The 23901-nt window shown below is 43.3% G+C and overlaps 1 protein-coding gene across 1 annotated transcript in view; it reads right to left on the bottom strand.

Moving 5' to 3' along the window:
• Positions 1-23901, bottom strand: part of DHX35 (DEAH (Asp-Glu-Ala-His) box polypeptide 35) — an 82424-nt gene that overhangs the window by 6825 nt on the left and 51698 nt on the right. The window contains exons 13-21 of the mRNA XM_006881715.1: positions 23028-23152; positions 17833-17887; positions 17463-17558; positions 16075-16169; positions 13554-13631; positions 11535-11664; positions 7682-7763; positions 3198-3269; positions 864-975 (exon numbers count right to left, since the gene is read on the bottom strand). Coding sequence (XP_006881777.1) covers positions 864-975; positions 3198-3269; positions 7682-7763; positions 11535-11664; positions 13554-13631; positions 16075-16169; positions 17463-17558; positions 17833-17887; positions 23028-23152 — 845 coding nt within the window. The remainder of the gene's footprint in view (positions 1-863; positions 976-3197; positions 3270-7681; positions 7764-11534; positions 11665-13553; positions 13632-16074; positions 16170-17462; positions 17559-17832; positions 17888-23027; positions 23153-23901) is intronic.

Here is a 23901-nt window from a genome sequence, read left to right as displayed (position 1 = left end):
GGAGCTCACAGCATCACTGGGGCTCACAGCATCACTGGGGCTCACAGAGCATCACGGGAGCTCACAGCATCACTGGGGCTCTCAGAGCATCACTGGGGCTCACATAGCATCACTGGGGCTCACAGCATCACTGGGGCTCACATAGCATCATTGGGGCTCACAGCATCACTGGGGCTCTCAGAGCATCACTGGGGCTCACAGCATCACTGGGGCTCACATAGCATCACTGGTGCTCACAGCATCACTGGGGCTCTCAGAGCATCACTGGGGCTGCTCTCAGAGCATCACTGGGGCTCACAGCATCACTGGGGCTCTCAGAGCATCACTGGGGCTCACAGCATCACTGGGGCCCACGGAGCATCACTGGGGCTCACAGAGCATCACTGGGGCTCACATAGCATCACGGGAGCTCACAGCATCACTGGGGCTCACAGAGCATCACTGGGGCTCACAGCATCACTGGGGCCCACGGAGCATCACTGGGGCTCAGCGCTGCCCACACTGTGCTTCAGCCCCCCTGGATTTCAACTGCACACCGCTCACGCTTTGCGAGGTGGCCCTCTTTAGAGAATACTTGTGCCACTCCTTGGAAATGACTCCAAAAGTTGATAAAATGTCTTTACAAATAGTTCAGAAGAACAGAGGGAGAGAGAAAGATCTGGAGACAGCATTTTCTTTCTGTCTTAGGGAATTCAAAGGACGTCTTTTTTAAAGGACTTTGCTATAAAGCAACGGTTCACACTTTTTACTCAGTATGTTCTAGGGACAGGATCCTGACCTTTTCACACCATGCTCTGTTGGGAGGAACAATCAAATCAGAGAGTAAATTAGGCAAGTGACAGACACTGAGGGGAGGGTCCTACCGTTCCTTGTTGGTAAAAGTGCGGAGCCAGCTCCAACAGCCAAACCGACTCAATAGCTGTCACATCCCTCATGTAATACTTGGACGTCTGGATAACTTCATTGTATATGACCCTGAAACAATCAAAGAAAGAAAGAACCCATGAGCTCATTTCGTATCTTACAATGCTAATCAGGAACCACAACAATTAGAGGAGATTGTGTTTTCTTTTCTCCCTTCACCTTTAACAGGTAACCTTTACACCGTTTGTGTTGCTCACTGAAGCCTCATGACCCTGAGTTGTAGGTAATAATGGGTCCATTTGACAGGGAAGAGTCTTTAAGTCCTGCATGATTTTCAGGACATCTCGGTTACCATCACAGAACCCTCCTGGATCCTATGTCTGCATTTACAAAACTCTGAACACAGCTAAGGACTTCAGCAAATATAGAAACAGAAGTCAAAATAGGGAGGAGGAGCTTACCTAATTCTGAAGAGAGCCAAGAATCAACCATAAACAGACCAAGCCTTCTTACAGCAATAAAAATGTTCCCTATTTTAGCCAATGTGAGTTAGTGGAGTGAATGTATTTGTCAAAACGCATCTTTAATGGAATATAAATAATACACCATTAAAGAATAGAGAGCTAGCCAGAGACTAAAGTCACAGACAAACAAAGAGCCAAAGGAAAAAAAAAAATCCCAACTCCCCAGAGCGCAGGAGCACAGAAGAGGAGCTCTGGGGACAGCGGCGTCAGAGACGTCTGGAGAGTGGATTCAGTGGTGTCCTGCTCACAATCACCAACACGCCGGCCTGACCGCAGCCTGACCGGAGGAGTGCGTTCTCCGCCACAGGAATTGGGCTGCTTTACAACTGGCTCTATTCCCATCATCTTTTCTCCTTGCTCTTCAGGACCTCTCGAGAATGAAGCCGGGGAGAAAGAATAAAATCTTCTTTCTTTAAGGTGATGTCTAAATGTAATCAGCTAAAAGTCAGAAAGTCCTTTTTTTAAAAAAAAGGACCCAGAATGGAGGTTTGACTTCACGCTTCAGCTTATACTGCCATGAACGACCACTGAGTAACATTTCCAAAGCTCAGAACGGACCCCGTCACTCATCTCAGAAGCTTCCCCTGGGTCTGCCCTTCCTCCTGGTCTAGGAGCATTTCTTCAACTTCACCACCAGCAGGATGACCCGGAGGACCCTTAAAACAGACTGCTAGGTCTCCTCCAAGTTTCCTTTCCAAGGAGGAAGGTCCACCCCGTCGTTTGGGATATAACTTTCTAATCATTTTTTCTTTATACCTTGAATTTAAAAAAATAAAAGACAGCTGGCCCACATTCATCATTTGATTCAGGATTAGACTGAGACTCCGCATTTTAACAAGCTCCCAGGTGATGTCGGCCTGGGGACCACACATCGAAAACCACTGACCTAGGGTATACACTAGGGGGTGCTGGTGGCCTAGTGGCAAGAAGTTGCACTGCAATCAACAACAATAAAAGTATAGACTTCCCCATGATAAACCTTTCTTGCCCTTTCATTTTATCTATCATTATTTCTCAGTCCACTCTCCCTAAATGCCCTACTACTCTATTTCGCTCTGGCGCAGGGCCCATTATCTGTAATGAAGAAAGAATGATTCTTTTTCAAAATTCTAATATCCTGCATATCTGTATTTTGGCAAAAGATAATAACAGATGAATTATTTGAAAAATATGAATATCCACAAAATACAAGCCCAAATATTTTTGTTATTAAATTGGGCAGTCATAAAACTTATCCTGTCAAGCTGTCACACAAATTCCCAAGCACCTCCTGCCAACTTGTGTTATACCCCAAGCCTTTGAATCTTGCTGGTCCAGGCATTCCAATGTTTCTCCACTTCCCAATGATGTAAGGTTTCTGGAGCAGCTTTGCCCTACTTCCTCATGTCTGGGACACCCTTCACATCCTTTACTGCCTGGAAAACTGTTTCCAGGTGCACACTAAACATATTCTCCTCCAGGAAGTGTGTCCTGACTCTGTATGGCCCACGAGGTGCCAATCCCAGAACTTCTAGCGAAAGCCTTCCTTTGAGGCTTAGAAAGCGCTCTCCACAGCCAGACAGCGAGCTGCCAAATGCATCTTTTGGAGTAGTGCTGGCAACAGAGCCTAGCATCTAGTCGGCTTGGTAAACACGTTTGCTGAGTGGGTGAGTACACAGGTCACTGTCACTGCTTCACTATCTTCTGAGAGAAGAGAAATTCTAGCCACGTCCACAAGGATAGAACTGAGCACTTGTCCTCCAGGCCCCAGCCAGGCGCTGGGGGTTCAGCTACAAACAAAGGAAGGCCTTGCCTCTCAAGATGCCTTACCAGCGAGGCGGCTTCTCTGCATAGAGGACTGACGCAGGGTGGATGTGCAGTTCATGGTCGTCACGGATGGTCCTAGAAAGAGAAAGCACCATATCCTAAAGACACTTTAAATACCTAAAGACTTTATCACGGATGTATTTTTAAAAACAGTAATAACAGTAAAATATTTTCATATGTCTTTTGTTTTACGGTACTTATCTTGAGAAAATATTTACAAGTATTTTGTCTTATCCTAAGATGCTGGGAAAATTTACGTATCAACGTCGGCTCCCTTTTGACAATCTGCAAGCAAACTGACCAATGACATCAGTTACAGTTTTCACATCTAACCCCCTAACTGTGGTCAACAACCTCATTCATTGTTCTCCAGCTGGTCCATTTCCAGATTCCCTGCCCTCTCGTCTTCTCATCTTTCCACCGGAATAAATGTGGATCTTCCCAAGTAGATCACTGGTTTCATGGGTATTAGCCTGTGTTTTTGTGTGTTATTTTGCTTTTATGTTAAAGGTGATCTCAGGGAGTAGTTTTGGCTCAAGGTCTCAGAATAGTATCTCAAGTTATCCTCTGGTTTCAGTGGTCCAGTTAACCTGGACATTTTATAAACTTCCATCCTAAAATTCCTATTATTTTTTTTTCTCCCATTCTAACCAGGGCCCTATTGTGGGCCCAGGCAAGTTGGTGGCGGCAGCCAGCACCATCTAGTTCTTCTGACCTCAGGGCAGTGGAGGCTGTGGCTATCAGCCCGGTGGATGGGATTCTTCTCTGTGATTCTGATTACTTCCTTTTACTCCTGACATATAAAGACCAATGGGGTATCGTAGATAGCCTCTCTAAAAGCCTTTTTATTTCCTTCTTTTTAGTTCCCTTTTTTAAATTGTGATTTTAATGAAAGTTTATAGAAAAGTTGGATTTTCATCCCTTCATTGTTGCACATGCTCCTTCCCAGCCCAGAGGATACTCATTTCATTCCGATGAAAACCAGAAACAGTGATTATATTTTATTATGCCAAATGACTAAGCTGTCCCAGGAGCCCAAGGTCCTAACCCTTCAAACCCAGAAAACTAACAGCACAAGGTATATGGTTATACCTCAAATGTACTAATTGCATCTCCTATGAACACATTTGCCTGCACACATATACTGTACTTCACATACATATAGCTACTCTATCTATGCACACTCACATACACACTTGTACTTACTTATACTTATCTTTAGACCTATATGCATGTATGTGACTACACACTCATTTTTTGGTCATTACTGATGTTATCACTACACTATGTCAATTTCTTCAAGGCAAGCATCCCTTTTTCTTGAGTGCTTCTTAATGACACCATTTACTTTGGTCAAGCAGTGCTCATCGAGTCCTTTTTGGTGCCACTTTTCCCATCACCAAAACGAGCACGTCTTCACAACCTAGGACATGTTCCTATTTCCTCCCCCACCACTCCTGTCTTCCCTCAAGGACCACTGAGGAGTGTCATTCTTAACTTCTTTCAAAAGAAGGCTCAGACAGTATTTGCCTTTACAGGCTTGACTTACTTCACTTAGCATTATGCCTTTGATGTTCACTGTTATGTTTCATGGATTCATCACAGTTCTTTTTTTTTTTTTTTTTGAGAAAAATCTATCTTTAGAATTAACCAGCTGAACTCAGTTTAGACGACCCAAAAGATCATGGTCAGGAGCAAGTCAACGTACTTTTAATATTACACATAAATATATACAGACCGTACTTCACACTAATAAAACTAAACTTGCCACTTTCTCTTGTGCTTTCTCCACACCTTAAAAGTCAAGAATAATGGTTCGAATCCACCAGATGCTCTGCTGGAGAAGGAAAAATCTCCTCCTGTACCAGTCAGATCTGATTTGATGGTACACACAAAAAAATAAATAAATTTTTTTTTTAAAAGTCAAGAATAAAGCATATTAAAAAGAAAAAAAAACATGTGGTCATTAAGAAGTTACATTAAAATGTAATGATCTGTATCATTTATCTTCTGGAAATTTTCCCTCAAAGCAATTTCCTTGACGACAGAAACAATGTATGGGGTTACTTCTCTAAAATTTTTATTAGACAAAGTTCACAAGGAGACAGATCATATAAAGAATAATAAGGATAGATAATAAGAAGAAAGCAAGCTCAGTATTTACCTATTGACTTCTCTGAGAGACTATTTTTCATTCTAGCTCAGATTGTATTTGATTTAATGAAAACATATTAATTCCTAATGAAACATACACAGGTACAACCAGATCACAAGAGAGCGTTATCACACTGGGCAGTTCTGAGGGCGTCAGGGGCTCTGCACCTGGAGCAGTGCTTCGCTATGGCAACATACCAAGCCCACGGCCGCTCTCTAACAAACGCCGATGCTCTGCGGTCCTGGCTGCCCTACCAGATGGTGACAAGCTAGTTAATAATGATCTGGGTCACAAAGGAATTGCTTGAGCCTGGAATCTACTGAACCAGCTCCCATTCGATTCCCACCCGTGGTGATCCCATGTACGTCAGAGGAGAAATGTGCTCTGGGTCCGCACAGTCTGCACTGGCTGATTTTTCAGTAGATTGCCAGGCCTTTCTTCAATATGCCTCTGGGTGGACTTGAATTTCCAGATGTTTGGTTAGCAGCCAAATGCAGTCACTAGGTGCATTACAAAGGAACTCCTACACAATCCATATTTTTGTTGAAGACAACGAAAATGCTAACAGGAACTGTTAATTAGCTGCACTGCAGACCTGAAGGCACACACATAGAATCCACAGAAGGATGGGAAATTTACTGCTTCTGAAAATCCGCTGGAGGGTCAGCTATGGGTCGGTTCACACTTGATGGTACCCAACAACAACAGCAATTCTTAAGCTGAGGGAGGGGGAGACAGTAAAAATGACAAGTTAACAAAACTTTCTGGAGAAGATCTCAGGCTTCACCAGAGGGTCTCACCTTCAAATAGAAAGAACTGCCTCAACTATAGACCACTCAATTCTGGGAAGAGGAGCTCAGACGATGAGCAACAGAATCGGGGTCTTGATAAGCCAGAGCATCTGCCCTGGAATAAGGAGCAGAATGTTGTTGTTGTTGTTGTTGTTAGGTGCCTTTGAGTCGCCTATGACCCATAGCGACTCTATGTACAGCAGCTCTGAAGCCTACCCTGTCCTGAGCCCGTCTCACTGATTCCGACACACCAACCCCCATTGCCCAGTTATTGTATAGAAATGTGAAGCACTATTCTCGGACTCGAATGCTCAATTACTAGGATACCAGAGGGAAGAGACCTAGCTGCCAAAAAGCCAAAACAAAACAAAAACCCGAGCAAACCTGGACTCCACCGCAGAAGCTCAGTGTCCAGGACAAGGGATGCTGTGGTTGATCCAAAGCTAACAGGACTGTAATATTTCTGAAGGAGAAAAAATTCATGGCTAATCAGTACATGGAGGAACTCCAAGAAGAGCTGAGGGGAAAGTCTTTTTGATTGCCGCCCTCTAAGAAGAATAGGCAATCAAGACTGCCACATTTTAGACAGGCTACAGCGAAGTTATGGGACTCGGATGAGGAAAGGAACAGAAGAGAGAAACTAAAAGTAACAATTCAAACAACTGGAGTGATGAACTTTGGAGGGAAAGAGGCTACGCTATACTTTAGTTTTTACTGTGGTCAAAGAGATTAACACCTATGAGGAAGTCATCAATTGCTAGTAGGTTCTTATGTCTAAAAAATGGAACTGTAAAAAAAATGACTATAGGTTACATATATAGGAAACATTGTGATCATACATAATGAAACAAGACAATCTTGCACATGAACCCGTGGCCATAATTTTGAGATAGATGACAGGTCAGTCTTTCAGATCTCAAAAATGATAGTGAACTCCTAGCTCACTACGGAATTTCTCTAGCAAAGAGCTCTGTAATGGTTCCTTCAGGTCGTATTACACTACTATTAGACGGCAGCCTAGTGTAAGAAGCTGTGCTGTAATCCCAAAGGCACACGGTTTGAATCCACCGGCTGCTCCGCGGGAGAAGGATGGGCACTCTCCTCTCATGTGACTAAAGCCTCTAAAAACCTGCTGGAGGGTCAGCCATGGGTCGGTTCTGACTCGATGGTACACAACAACAAGAGACTTGCAACTGTCATCTTATAAACTGTGGATGGGCTGAATATTTGAGAAGTATTTGCAAAATGTTATTTGGTTAAAGCTATGTGACTAATCTCAACTCATTGCAGAAAGAAAACAAAACAAACCAACCAATCCCTCCCTGCTGTGGAGTTGATTTTAACTCCTGGTGACCCTCCAATGGCTTTCCAAGGCCTATGAATACCAATGGAAGGGGAATGCTCATCTTTTTCTTCCGTGGAGCAAAATTACAAGTTATTATTTAATGTCTCTATTATCTCTGCACATGAGCTTTCTGTGAATTTTAGCTCAGTTCAAAGATTTCACTCTGAACGAATGACTTCATGAAGAACGGCATTACCTGTAAGCGCCAGAAGAATGAAGCCTCGCAGCATTTGCAAAGAATCCCGCAACGATGCACCTCAGAACCGGATCCGGATCACCTGCACAGGCAACAGAGAGGTGGGTGAGACCAGGCCTGCCCACGTTCTGTGAGAGCACTTTTCACTAGAATGGGCACAGACAGGGATTTCCTCTAGTCTGCTGGCCAGGTGACTGGCTTCCAAATTTCTTAGCACAGACAAGTGGGTGTTTCCATCACTGCATCCAGAGGATAATAACATCAAGAACAACTTCAGATGCATAGGAAGCAACTGAAGAAGATCTTGGCTGGATCAGGCACACGTTAGTCTTTAAATTGCTATCTTCGCTCTTGAGCACTCTGGAGAGGTCTTTGACAGGAGTTTTTCCTTTCCTCTTGTTGTTTTGTAGCACTGACTCACAGCTGATCCTCCAGTGAGCTTTCAAAGGCAGAAAATCACACGAGAAGAGCTATGGAGCAGGTGTCTCCAATACTTGATCTAATGAAACACCGTTAGTCAAGAAGATCCCAAAAGGTGGTATAATTTATAAATCCATCCACAATGCAGAAGGCGGCCAAGTTTCACTGCACTCTTTTCAGCGATATTTGGCAAAGCAAGTACTTCCTTTTATTTGATGTGTATTTAGTTACTAAACATTGTCCTTCTTTTGCAAATATTCTGTTCTAATTCTTTGCTCAATTATCAACTTGGAAACTACCATTTTTTTCCTAAACAGGTTAAATTAAATCTCTCTATAATTTTTATCTCTTCTCTCCTAAAAATACTTCTCCTATTTGCTTTCCTTCTTTAACATCTAGAAATTTCAAATTGGCCCGTAACACATCTTCTCTCCCCCATTTTCCCTGTTGTTCCCAAACACAGGCTGATAGTTCTGAAACTGGGGTAATTTCTTTTTTAAACCTCTATTTTTAACTGCAATTTCAGATTCAAAGTGCACCACTTCTCTCAGTTGCCCATAATAAGAAAGTTCCATGTAGAATATACACTTTTAATAAGGGTGATGCTACTTCCAAAAGAGTGAAAATTGGTTCCTGCGTGAGGCAGGGTGTGGGGGGGGCGTATGCCCTGCGAAGTCTTACTTTAGAGTTTAATTTCTAGGTAGGAAGAAAGTAAACCTGACGTCATTCTCCTGGTTGGACCAGGAGGGACAGATAATAAAAACAGGTGAGGAAACATACTGGCTGTGTCATCTGCCACAGGTGACAAGAACTCAGCTGGCTTCTTCCCACATAAGCTTTCTGTCTCCAATGACACCAGCATTACCCCATCACCCAGCTTGGAAAACCTGGAATTAGTTTCAACTCTTCCTTCTCTTCTGAGCTTATCCATTCATTAAATATTCTCTGAGCATTCCATACACTCTTCACTCCCAACATTTATCTCCACAGTTCTCCTTGCTGAGAAGGCTCCTGGGCACAGCTTTTTAATCCAGTGAGTCCCCCAAGGCCCCACTTGACTTCTATCTTCCCGTGAGGTGTTCTGCAACACTGCCAGGCCCCTGCCAACTTTTCTGTGTCACTCCCTCTCTGCACACACACAAGCTTTGCCACTGATGTTTTCACGGTAACATAATCGTTCTTCTAACACCTATTACAACAGCCATCTTATATTTCATCTGTTTGCAAGAACTTCTTCCTTCACTGTGTTGTTGTTGTTATTAGGTGCTGTCGAGTTAAATACAACCCATAGTGGCCCCATGAACAACAGCTCTGAACCCTATCCTACCTACCCTGTGCCATTCTCACACTTTCTCGGAGACTAGAGCCCACTGCAGAAGTCACTGAGTCAATCCACCTGGTCAAGGGTCTTCCTCTCCTTCGCCAGCCCTCTACCCTTCCCAGCATCATGTCCTTCTCCAAAGAATAGCCCCTCCTAGTAACATGACCAAAGTATGTGAGGTAAAGCCTCATCATTATTGCCTCCAAAGAGCACTCTGGCTGCATCCTCTCCAAGACATACCTGTTTGTACTCTTGGCTGTTCATGGGATATTCAGTGCTCTTCTCCAACACCACAGCTCAAAGGCATCAATTCTTCTATCATCCCTATTCATTGTCTAGCTCTCAGATGCATAGCAAATGATCAGAAAGACCATGGCCTGAATCAGACACACCTTTGTCCTCAAACTGACAACATATCTCCTCAATACTATGGAGAGGTACTTAACTGTAGACATTCCTAGTGCAATACGTCACCTGATTTCCTGACTGCTGGTACTAAGGGTGTTAATCGTGGATGCAAACAAGATGAAGTTGTCAACAGTTTCAATCTTTTCTCCATCTATCATGATGTTGCTATCTGTCCAGTATTAAGAATCTCTGTTTTCTTGACATTGAGATGCAATACATATTGAAGGCTGTATTCTTTGATCCTCTGCAACAAATGCTTCAAGTCCTCACTTTCAGCAAGCAAAGTTGTGTCATTTGCGTAACGCAGGTTATTGATGAGTCTCCCTCCGATCCTGATGCCACATTCTTCTTTATAGAGTCCAAGTTCTCGAATAATTTGCTCAGCATACAGACTGAACAAGTATGGAGAGAGAACAGAACCCTGACGCACTCCCTTCCTGACTTTAAACCATGTAGTGCTCCCTTGCTCTGTTCGCACACCAGCCTCCTGGCCTAGTATAGGTTTCATGTGAGCTCTAGGACTCCCATTCTTCCTATCGTTCACTGTGAATTCCCTAAGAATCACATCTCTGTTATTTCTGTAACTATCTGCTCTTAGTATTAAAGACAAAATAAGCTCTGGGATAAAACTGTCTGGATTCAAGTTTTAGTTTGAATAACCCACTGTGTGACCTTCAGCAAGTTATCATTTGGTCTTTTATCCCATTTTTCTCACTCACCAAGGAACACTAACACAGATTCACGGGTTGCTGTGGGATGAAGTGAGTGAGTCACTCTATGACAGCACTAGGAACAGAGCCTGACTTATGACAAGCACTTCAGAAACGTTAGTTAGCACTGCTGGTGGCATCCCACACCAGCATCCATCGCCAGCACCTAGCGGGCATGGCAATGATGGCTGCTGAATAAATGCGCTTTGTCCTCGGAAGCTGGGCTTCTGAGCCACACGGAACTCTAGCTCCACGGATCGCAAGCTGTGTGGTCCTATACAACATTCTCTCTAGGACTTTCTGACTCATCTGTACCATAATGACAGTGTCATCCGCATCTCACAGAGAGGAGAGATTGTGCAAGCGCGTATTTCCAGAACTCCTGCCATGGTGTCACAATTACAGCAGTCACTGTTTCCTCTAGAGACTGGCTCTCCCACACAGGACTTCTCTGTTTTATGCTTAGTGACTGCTCAGGCTACGTCCATACCCCCTTGCTTTCTTAACACTGTTGTGGTTGTGACCATTAGGTGCCGTCAAACTGACTCCAACTCCCAGCGAGCCTCCGAACAGCAGACCCCTGCCCTCTGCTGCACCTTCCCCACCATCTGTCATGTTTAAGTCCACTATGGTCATCACCCCATCAATCCAGCTTGAGGGTCTTCCTGACACTAGCATTTGAAAATAAAATGCAATTTATACCTCAGAGCTGTATGTATCACCTACTTAGAAGAACTTTTCTTACAAAGCTTAGATGGAAAAATGAATTATGTAACACAAAACAAAGTGAACATTAGGATCAACTGTTATCATGGCTATTACATTTTTTATAAGATAAAATAATATAAATAAGTAAAAATATGAAATCAGAAATAAAAATTAGATCTTCTTGAACAAGGTTAGGTGAAGAGCACAGGGCCCTGCCCCCCACCACGCAAGCAGACAACAGTAAGGTGAGGATAGGAGGGGACCGGCCACGGCAGTGTCTCCTCACCTTCACTCGATTTCTTGGGCACCTGGAACTTGACAAGAAGCTTCTTCAACTGTTCTCTCACCGTCGCAGCTCTGACCAGACCTTTGTAATTCAGGAAATGCTCCTGGCACCACTGAGAGTTCTTATTGTGCTGTGGAGCAAAGGGGGCAGAGGGAGCGTTAGAGAGGCACGGAATCTCTCGGCCAAGACCACACCGGGAGGGCCACCATAATGGGAAAAGATCCTCAGCTCATACGGGCGTCGCCTGCCCCATCAGCACAGGCCCGGCAGCCACACTCAACCTCTGACTGGTTTTATAGTCCCATCGTATTCCCAAACGGGCAAATTTCAACTGAGGTGGTTTTTCTGATCTTCACTCTCCAGATGTCTGGAGAACTACTAGAAAGAACCACTAACTTCCTTCTGGGTCTTAGTAAACTATCCCTCCCTGGTGGGCGTGAGGTTACCACGTTTTTTGGATTCTCCATCAGCATCACAGGACACTTTCCAGTTTGGAGATAATTTGTGTGATACTATTTATTCCTATAGTATTATCTTCCCATTACCAGTGCTTGTTGTAAGCATCCTTAAGTATGGCTGTCAAGCTTTAAATTATTGCTGGGGGAATGTGTCTCTGAAATTACACTGAAAACCTAGGGAGAAATGGCTTTATATAAGGAAATGTGATTCAAAGAGGATTTTTCCAAGTTGGTAACTACAAAGCAATGCAATTCGGACCTGCCCCATATTCCGCTTGGAGAGGAAGCTTCCAAACAAGACTATACACTGACTGCAAGTCTCCAAAAAGGTACGCATTCTTTCTGAAAAAATTCGCTATTAATTTTACGCAATTTCAAATGGCTGATGAAACTAAAATTTACTAATTCTTTTTCTAAAATATCATTTAAGAAATGTATACGAGGTCATTAAAACCTGAAATAATGCAATTATCTCCCATGCATTTCTTTTATACAAGAAACTTTTTCTTCATTTTCAAGAGTCTTATTATTACCTTTCGAGCAACTTCTACAAAGAACTCTAAGCTGTATTATTTATCTTCATGTGTCTAGACTATTATGAGCAATAATAAAGGAATATTAATTTACTAGAAGTTGAAATGGTGGCCTTAAAATCTGTTACTAGTCAAGGCAGGCTTTATGTTTTGATCATGGGAAAACTATTAAAGATATGAGGAGTCTGGGATTTGATGCTTCTAATGGGACAAGTTTTAAGCAAAGCTGAGGAATTCATATTTGGAGGCATGCAGGTTTGGTGATCTGCCTCCTGTACAGTTTCCACCAAGAGAGCTTCCTGAGTGTTCACAGAATGGGAAGATGAATCAAGGGCCCCTGACAGCTCCGAGGCACCAGGCTAGTGACCCAACAGGTGCTCCAAAGAGACGAGAAAGTTCACGTACTTTGCCTTTTATGTGTGATCTCTGAGTCAGGATCAGTGTTTTTCAATAAACACAGTAACAAAAAATGGAATTTCAATAAATTTTTGGGGAAAATGAAAAAAAAAATAAAAGGAACACTATCTATGGTTAAACATGAGGCGGCATTATGAATATGAAGGATCCACATCTGAATATTTTCTCATGGGCTGCCAGGCAGCTGATGGGAATGGCCAAGAAGCCAAGTCCCAGATTCATCACAGACAGCAAGATTACAAGTTCTTTTCGGTGTTCTTTCCTTGACAGAACGTCTTTCTGAAATTTTGCCTCCTGCCCAGCACGCCCGGTGGAGGAGGGGCCGTGAGGGAGAGCGCTGTGGAAGGCCGAGCAGTTCGTGCTATGAGTACATCACAGTCCATCACCCTGAGGGGCCTGAGGAAAAGCAGCCAACGAGCCAGAGGCTTATACTTATGATGCTTCCAGAAAGGAGGCCCACCTCCCGGCCAGAGCAGGTGCAAACCTAGTCAAGCTACAGGAAGATAAAAGGGGCTCTTTTTCTTTTTTCCCCTGTGTGAACTGCAGGCTAGGCTCCCAGGTCCCTGAAGCCGGCGGGTGTGGAGGGGCCTTAGAGCTGCGGACGAGCTTACTTTGATGAATGCTTCGTACACGTTGAGCATCGTGAGATGGTCCCCCTCCTCTACAGCAAATTTACGGTGTACTCGAATCTGGAAAAAAATAAAGCCACATTTAGAAATTGACTACTGAGGGCCCTCCATGTATCGGGGGTAGCACTGCATGGTGACAGGTTACAGAGCACAAAAAACGTGGTTCACACCATTTTAGCTCTGCCATTTCCAAAAGACCTCCAACTTGTTTCTAACCTTTCTTGACCTCAGTTTCCTTATCTATAACACTGGTGAATTACATTTCTTTATCAAGATTGCTGTGGGATTAAGATAATGTACTATAAATGCCAGGTACAGGTATTAGCTAAAATGCCTGTGTTTTTATCTCTTCCCAGCTATCCCGCTGACAGCATCTCTTCCAAAAGAATTCCTCCCATCCCCAGTAGAAGGAACACTCCAGGGCTCGGAAGGCTCCTACTTGGCACGCGGTAGGTACCCAATATCCCAAGGCTATCAATGGCCACACAATCCATTCTCAAATATTCCTTTCTGTAAGAACTTGGGAAATACTATCCGTATACATGAGTTCAAGAAGTAGACGACACTATACACATATACACATACACACACTCAAAAGTAACTCTGGTGGCCTAATGGGTAAGAAGTTCTATTGCCAAGCCAAAGGGAGGAAGTTCAAATCCATCAGCTGCTCCACGGGGCAGGAGGGGAGGGGGAGAATGGGTAATTTCATCCTGTACAGTTTACAGCCTGTTGAAAACCTGCCTGGAGGGTCAGCAATGAGTCCGTTCTTTCTTACCCATCAGCCCATAACCACCATCATCACCACACAAGTAACATGTACACTTAATACCTTCAGAATTTTCTCCTTGCAACCAAATAGGCCAGGCACCATTCTCACCGTTTGGAATACAGCAGTGAACAAGAGTGGTGGGAGGCCGACCATAATCATGCGTGGGAAGTGGGGTAGTAGGCAGTGCTGCTGTTGTTACAAACGTGCTGTTGAGTCGACCAGGGCTGACTGTAACCCTAGGAACAAGAGATCGGAGCCTGTGCACGCTCACGATCTCCAACACAGTCAAGCCCATGGTTATAGTCACTATGTCAAGGTGGAGGGTCAGAGAAAGAGAGGAAGACCTTCAGCTAGTCGGACTGATAGACTGACACGCAGTGCTAGAAGAAGGAAAGCAAAGAGCAGGGATACAAGGGAGGGAAAGAAATTGCTGGACAGATGAGAAAAGGGACATTATTTGCGAGCAGAGGCGGGAATACTTTGGGATTTGGTCAGACGACTTGACAAGGAAGATGCAGGCAATTAGTAAGAAAGTTTTCTAGTCTCCAATTCAGCCCCTCAGTGGACAAAACTGCCCCTTCAGCACCGACCTATCTCTACCAGAATAACCCACCTCGAGGAACCTTTCTGAATGAAGGTTTACACATCATATAGACTCTTCATACAGTCACTCACAGACCTTATGCTTTCTACCAGTAATTACCATTAATTAATGAGGTTCATTTATGACAAGGTCTAATCAGCCCCCTGTGTTGCTGTCTGCCTCGGGAGTCCTAATTGCAATGTTCCTTCATATTCTTCCCTGAGTTCACTCTTTTCCATCATCACTGAAGCTGGCTGCTATCGTCTTCTCAGCTCACAAAGCCCTACCCAGGGTGCTGTGCCCCAGCCACGTACCCCTGGTGTCACTAACAGCCCACCGGGACTTCTACTAGGGTACCCTAAGGGACAACTTCCCTCACAGGAAACTGGAAGTCAGTGCCACAGTGGTCACCACCCGAGCTCTGGACGACGGTAAAGCCAATTTCACCACACTCAGCTTTGCGACCATCTCTAGAAGGTTCCTGACCGTTCTGTGCCTCCACCGCTAAGTTATCGTGGTGGGATCACAAGTAGATCAAATGTTCTACACTATCCCAGGGCTTGTTGCTGTTGTTAGTTCTGCTGTCAAGCTGGGAACACTTCATAGGGGGCCCTCCAGCAGGTTATCTGAGGCTATAAATCTCACAGGAGGAGACTGCCCATCTTTCTCCGTCGGAGCAGCTGGTGGATCTAAACCACCGGTCTTTGGGTTGGCAGCCCAAGTCCTTACGCACTAGGCCACCAAGCTCCTCCTCCCAGGACTGTGAAGATAAACATGAAAGGATGCACATAAAACACACGGCGTAACGGCAGGTACAGACGTGCTGTGAGCTGTCAAGTCAAGGACGCCCCATGTTGACCCCTGTCTGCAGAGTATAGTTTGCCCCACAGGGTTTTCAAAGCTGTGATCTTTGGGAAGCAAATTGCTAGGACTCTATTCCAAGGTCCCTCTGGATGCATTAAACCCATTCTTGATTAGCAGTCAAACACATGGCCATCGGCACCAATCACAAACGCTCAGGTACACAACAACACTCCAAACGGGAGCTGCTATCGTTAGCACAGCTCAGTCTGCTGCAGCTCCTGGTGCGGGTTCAATGGGAAGGCTGGGATGAAAGAGACGGCGAGATGAGGACAGGCTGGGCGTACCGCGTGGGACTTCTGGTTCGGAGGGACCACGAAGATATTCTGGATCTGCATCATGGCCGCAATGCTGAGGATTTCCTGGGAACAGCCAAAATTGCCTATAAAACAAAGGGCATGTTCTCAAACATAACCCATGTGTCAAGAAGGAGTTTTCCAAAGGTTCTACCTAAGATCATACACTTATACAAAGTTCTACGTTTATAATACATAAACATTCTTCAAACTCCAGCTCACATACTTTGGACATTTTGCCCGAAGGGATCGGTCCTTGAACAAGGACATCATGCTTGCAAGGGTGGAAGGCTGGTGCAGGAGAGGAAGATCCTGGATGAAATGGACTGACACAGGGACTAGGGCAATGGGGCCAGGTGTGTCCGAGATGGTGAGACTGGCTCAGGATAGAGCAGGGGTCAGAGCCACTGTGCATAGTCACAGGTGACTCGATGGCACCTAACAACAACAGCCCTGACACCTGGACTGTGCTGTGTGGGTCCACATGAGTGAGAACTCGAGGGTCTGTGAGGAGCTGCTGTTCCACGCTGAGGCCTCAGGATCACTGAGGATTTCAGCTCTAAGCAAGGTGAGGTCCAACCTGGTCCTGCTGCATGGCTGCCCACTACTCTCTCACATGGGAACCCGGAATCCTGGCAGCCAGGGAAAAGGAGCAGAGAATATGGGGCTGTGTTCCTTCTGCTGCTTTTCTGCTTCTTAGTCACTGTATCTGTGACACACTCCCCAGACACACACGCCCCCAGGAGGGTTCACCTCGCCTGGGAAGTCCTAGATCAGGAAAGCACTCTGTGGATTGCTAGCTGTCAGCCCCAGGGAACCATCTGCAACAACTGACATTAGATTTCCAGAGCAATTATGCTGCCGTGGCTGCTTGCTCCCCGAGAAATGAACTCCTCCCGCTCCATACCTGGACTCCCTCTTCTCATAAGATTAAGAGGCTTTTGGGCTGTTAATAAAACAATCCTAGCTAACTTTCTCTGTGCTTAAGTCTTTCACAGGCTGCCAACTGATGTGAAGGTTAAGCCAAAAAGCAGTTTAGCATTAGCTTTCCCAGAACCGTTAAAATAAACCAATTATCAAATACTTCTTGGATAATTCTAACTTCTAAATGTAAGATCTTAGGTGATATGCCTTTCTCTCAACTCAAATCCTCTAAAAGGTCTGAGAAGTGTTTTCAAAGTCCACAGAATACAAACAAATGAAAGTGTCTGCTGAATTACTGACTGACAGTGAATCACAAGGACAGCACCGCTCCCCAAACCCAACAACTTTACAGGAACTTGTCTTCACCGCACCGAGGGGCTTGTACCTACTTCCAAGTGTGCCTGGATTTCAGAGGATGGAAATAAAACCAATGAGAGCTGCTGGTCTCCACCCACCTGATTCAAGCAGCATCTTTGCAAACATGGGGTTCAAAGGAAACTCTGCTATCCTCATGCCAAGTGGTTCGGTCAGGCGGCAGTCTTTGTCCAGACCTGCCGGGACAGCAAAACAAGGAATCAGTCAGAGGGTGTGCTATCATGTGGGAAGAAGACGGACAGGTGAGAGAAGAAAGGACAATGTACGCTAAAAAAAACCCCTAGCCCAGCTGCCACATGGATGTCCCCGGATAAAACATGACTGGAAGCATCATTAAGAGGATCAGCTGTATGGAAAGAACCTACACAGTTCCCGAACAGCTAACAGCCTCCACATGAACAGATTCAACACAGTATCACACAGGAGACAGCCGAGGAGCAAGAGACTTACCTCCCAGAGCATAGAGCAATTCCAAGGCTTGGACCATCGACTGTGCTGGGGGCGGCTGTTAAAACCAAATAAACAAGAGCATCGTCATCTTAAGCTCATTTCTTCCAGAAAATCTACATAAAAGCAATGTCATTTCCTGCACAGGTTCACTCTTCCCTCCAGCGCCGCACCTATTTCCCAGCCTCGGAGCTGGATGTTCACGTTCTGTTCATGCTGTCAGAGCCCTTTCCCATCCCTTCCCCTTCGCCTCAGTATTCTTCATATTACTTGGTTTTTCAGGCTCAGATGGATTAAGTAGATCTTTTTCTCAAAAGTGATGGTCCCTACCTCCTCGTTTTCCCTAAATTCTCCTCAAACATCTCTGATATTCACTTCATCTCCTCAATCTTCTCTAGAGAACCCACAGCACTGTGGTCCTTGGGCATGATTCACCTCTGCATCAGCACCAGCCAGCTCCAGGTCTTGCCCACCAGTATTTAACTCATATGTTCAATGGGATTTTCTGAAAATAATAAAGGATGCTGGACAACCTGAAGTTAAACCAGGCCGATCCTGTGACTTAATTCTTGCCTCCTTTGCTCCTTTCACAAATCTTCACAACAACAACAACAGTAAATTCCAGCATGCCACTATTTTAGCCCAATTTCACAGATGAAAAAAGGGAACAGCAGTTAAGTTAAAAGCATTTGAACAAGATCACATAGGGAGATGGGCGAAGACAGAGACAGAACTCAGGTCTGCATCATCTTCCCACCATACACAGCCCACTGATCATTAAGGGGCAAAATCAAACTATTAAAAATTGTAACGATGGTTCAGGGTCGTTATGAGTCAGAATGAGCATGACGGCAGTGGATGTTAGCGGCTGTATTCACATGAGCACACATGTGTGAGCATAACAAGTGCATCTAATCATTACTGACTACAGCACGTAACTGCCACACCAGCCTTTCAGTGACTGTGGCATCTCTGCTCATCAGAAGACCTAGCACACAATGACTACACACAGGGGGCTGAGAGCTCTGGGGAACCTCTGACACTGAGAAGACATGTGATAACAGGAAACAGCAAAGCACTGGATTATAAAACGACCAACATTCTCTTTGATTCCTCTCAATCTCTGCTCCTGTTCCAGATCAGTCACCACTCACTCACGTGTCGTCACTGAGCTGGAACGGACTCCCAGGGGACTCTCTGGTACGTTTACAGAGGCTGCAAATCACACAGGAGTAGACTGTCCGGCCGAGCAACAGGGAGATTCAAACCACCTGCCTTTGGGTTGGCTGGCAGAGCAGCCCCTTTTCCATTAGGCCCCAAAGGCTCCCTGGTCAATCACCAAGCCCTGTGAATTCTGTTGACTCTGTTCTGTTCTTTAAAATAATCATCAATAAAAAATATTTGGAGGAAAAAGAAATCACATCTACAATACTTTCATGTAAACATACATTTACTGTATTTCTCTATGACTTCATCTGATTTGAGACCACAAGGGAACACAATTTTAACATGGCTGAATTACTGTGCCTATATAATTTTTCTTTTTCTCGTGGCAGGTTTCGCGCTGTTTCTTATACCCCCAGGAAAATCACAGTGATCATTTGAGACAGTTGTATAATTTTCCATCAAGGTCCTATTCTATAAAACAAGTCATGTTCGTATTATCGGGCAACCTGGTAATTGTCAATTCTTCATTATTATAAAGTAATGCTGATAAATACACAAAGTAAATGTACCAAATAATTTCAATTATAAAAACCAAAACTCTAAGTGAACTAAGTCAGGATCATAAAGACAAATGTTGCATAAGACCATTACTGTAAAACCAGCAGGATAACGAGTAAGATGTGTATAAATGTCCAAAGAGGGAAGAGGAGAGGGCAAGGGGACTGAGGGTGAGAAGGTGGAAATCATGGGGTCACACAATTACATGGGTGTAGGGAGGGGGTGAAGGAACTAGGAAAGATCCAGTGGGGATCTGAAAAAATGGGGTAATAGTGGGCACAGAGCAATGGTGATTACCTTATAAGATTCAATGTATAGGAATAATCATATGAAATAATGTGAAGGGCAAAAAAAACCCCAAAATAAAGTTGGTTTAAAAATAAACACAAACCCTGTAAATAAATAAATAGAAGGAAATGGATGAAGACGACTTTTATGTCACTTTTCAACCAGACAGAAGTCTTATTATGACAAACCCTGTAAATAAATAAATAGAAGGAAATGGATGGAGGAGACTTTTATGTCACTTTTCAACCAGACAGAAGTCTTATTATGACTTCCACTGCCTACCACTTTTCATTTCATATAAAGCAATGTGACAAACACTATCCTAAGTTTTCCTTCTTTGGGATTATCTCTTCAGGAGAAATTTCCACAGGTAGAGATGCCAGGCATTAATTATGGTCAAGAAAACCACAGTCTTTCCCCCGGGAAGACAGAAGCTGAGCACAAACCCAACAGAAAAACGTGGGCACGTTAGCCTCCCAAACTGTGTCGGCTCTGGATTTTATCATTTTTCTTTATGTTTGATCATTTAATCCATGTAAAGTGGCTCTTTCAATTTGCATTCCTTACTCTCCCAAAGAAGCTGACAAGTTTTAATGGCAGTTGACTGCTTGGGCTATTTCCTCTTCCTTACTGGATACTGGAGTTACTCTAAATGGTGCTTGAAAACGTCCTACATCTTTGAAGATGTGAATCTGTCATTTTTTTCCTTTCTGTGTTCCTTTTACCTTTGATGGAGTGTTTTCGTGTTCTTTTTAATTGGCATATTCTGTCCATCTTTCTTTACAATCTCTCGTACTATATACGTCAACATGTCAAAGAGTACAATTCATTTTCTTCAGACTTATGATAAGCACACAATTATTTTCCTCCTTTTTCTTTTCATTTTGTGGGGAGCAGAGGTAGTGCTTTTATACTTTATTCACCCAGTTTATTATGATATATGACAATAGGGACAGTACTGGCCAAAAATCCAAAATTCTTACATCACACACAAATATAGTTAGGCAGATCAAAGAGTTAAACTGGTCTTCAGATGATAAAAATTCAAAAAGAAAATACGGTGACTATGTATTAACTGTCCGAGATATAGGGAAGGGCTTCACAGCACAAGGATGACAGATTAAGGCAAAGAGGCTAAGAAAGAAAGCTTTTACAGTGGAATAGTTTAGAACATCTATTAAAAACAAAAGAAAGAGTGTAAAATGCAAACAACTAAATAAAATATTTCAAGAAAGAGCACAGATAAATCTTTAACATTTAAGCAATGCTGGGAAATAATACTCACTCACCCTAATAAACAAATGGCTTAAAAATTTAGGAAAAATACAACGATTTCTTGAATTCTTAACATTAATGTTTAAGCATAAATTAAAGAATTCTCTTTATTGCTCGCTCATCAATCAAGTTTGTACACCAAGCACAAAGGGGACACAGGAGTTAGGTATTCCCACTGCTGGAGGTAACATCGGTAAAGCAATCTGCCCTATAGCCCTGTGACTCTATCATTTCACCTCTAGAAACCTGTCAAAACACAACCAGACACTGGGTCCTTCCTGCAGCTACAGCAAACCCCTCTTGACCACATCCACTACCACGGCACCTCCACCTCTCTGACCTGGTGAAATTCTACTTGAGTTCAAAGTTTCACGTAAGACATGAGCAGGGTCCTACCTCTGCTCTCCCAATACCTGGAAACATCTCGCAGGGCAATGGGCTTCTGCACTCACCAATTACTGAGCTCTATCTTCCAGCCAATAAAAATTGGGTAAAACAATGAGATACCACCTCATCCTAGTAGCAGTAGCAAAGTTTAACAGGACAGCAAGCAATAAATGTTAGAGAGGATGTGGAGAGACTGGAACCCTCATGCAGTGCCATTAGGAATATAAAATGGTATAAACATTCTGGAGGGAATCTGGTGTTTCCTCAAAAGGATGAATATAGAAATCCCAAATGACTCAGCTACTCTACTACTAGGAATATATACCCCAAGGTAACCATAACTGAGATTTGAACAGAGAAATGTACACCAATGTTCACAGCAGCAGTAGTCACAATGGCAAGAAAATGGACCACAGCCCAAATGCCCATCAACAAATGAAGGAATTGAGAAACTGAGGTACATTCATACAATGGAATACTATGCAGCACTAAGAAACAATAATTTCATAAAATACTATATAATATGGGAGAGTCTAGATAACATTATGCTGAGTGAACTAACTCAGTCTCACAAGAAAAATACTGCATGTTGTTTTTGTTGTTAAGTGCTGCTGAGTCAGGTATGACTCATAGTGACCCTATGAATAAAAGATTTTAACCCTGTTCTATAACTCTTGTAGTTTTTCTAAGTTCATAGTGTTTCCAGAGTCATATTACATAGGAAGTGGATGCCAATCTTGCTTCTGAGCCTGTCTTAATATGGGAGCTCCACCAAACACTGCCCATTTGGGTAACCATTGACAGCATCTGACACACCTACAGCACTGCATTCACATCAATCCTAAATTACCTCTGTACAGCAAACTGACAGACCAGTGCTGAGTGAAAGAATTCCATCTCATAAGGACAAATACTGCATAAGAATATCATTAACTGAGCAAGATGTGTTCAGAGAAGGAAAAGAAAAAGAAGAAGGGAACAGGAGAAGGAGGGAAATCACTAGGAAGGCATAAATCAGTGTGAGTGTGAGTGGTGAAGGAACAACAGATTTTATGGGGACTTGAAAAGATGGGTGATAATAAGCATAGATGAATAGTAATTAATTATATAAAACATAGTGTAGACGAATAATTGTATAAAACACAACACATACAAACAAAACACAACGTAAATGAAAAAAAAAAAAAGAAATTATAAAACACAATGTACATGAATGGAACACAATGTATATGAATGATTGTATGCAAATAACCAAAATATGGGGGATAAAAATAAAAACAAAAGTATGCCTAATATTAAAAAAGGAAAAAAAAAGAAAAGGGGCTCAGACAGAACAGGAGATGCACCTGCCTTGTCTGGCTGTATTACCTGCACCAGGCCTGCCACGAAGGAGCCACACAACATAAGATTAAAAAGAAATAAAAACGAAGAGTACCTCACTCTGTAAACAATACGCTGGCAGCACCCATACCCACCCCCAGCGCTCCAGCCCCCCAGTGCCCTGCACAGAAGGCAGGACTCACCGACATGAAGTGGAACCTGAGGACGTTGTCAATTCCCAGCGCCTTCAGCTGCAGGATGACAGGCGCCAGGTTGCTGCGCTGCATCTCGGGAACGGTGGACTGAGGCAACTTGTCAAAGGCTTCCTCTGAGGAGAGGAAACGAGAACTGCTGGAGACACCAATGCCACAATCAAATGCCATCATTAAGCCAAAGGGACGGTTCTTCTTCTCTAACTTGAACAACATGATCAACAATTTGGCTACAAAGCAGATGACTATGATGTCATCATAGAATGCTTTCTGTATTGAGAGAAGATCACTCTGCTTTTTAAAAGTAGTTTTTGCTCCATAAATTTTAACTCAAATCATAAAAAGAAAATAACAATAACTTTTTAACTTATGAAAAAGAAATTATTTTATTTCTCCCTCCTTCCCTCCTCAGTTTTAGAACAAATTAAAAAGTTAGTCTCCTAGTCTTTGATACACTGGATTAGTTCAAAAGCTTAAATTAGTTTAATACAGGACTTCAGTTTTATCTAGGTCATCTAAAGCTTTCTGTTTCGGTTCCTTTTAGCCTACAGAACTTGATTTCTAGTATTTTATGGTAGGAAATAGTAAAGCACTGTGCTGAATTTATAAAAACCAAAACTCTTTGCATTTATATAGTTGCATTAAAAGTTTAGGGGGGAAAACTGTTTAACCTTAAAAATAAAAATCCATTTATTTAGAGAAAAACATTTAAATATACGTTAATGAAGAACTGTCCTCTTGCTTTAGAATGCAATATTGAAAAAGTTTTCATATTTACCAAAAAAGGGTAAATCAATTTTATCAAGTATTTTTACACAATTATGTTGTTATTATTATGTGCTTTTTTCCCCCAAAATGTACTCTC

The sequence above is a fragment of the Elephantulus edwardii genome, unplaced genomic scaffold (assembly GCF_000299155.1).
Source record: "Elephantulus edwardii isolate Elephantulus edwardi_28Jun2011 unplaced genomic scaffold, EleEdw1.0 scaffold00015, whole genome shotgun sequence".
Lineage (NCBI taxonomy): Eukaryota > Metazoa > Chordata > Mammalia > Macroscelidea > Macroscelididae > Elephantulus > Elephantulus edwardii.
This window is presented reverse-complemented; position numbering and strand designations above follow the sequence as displayed.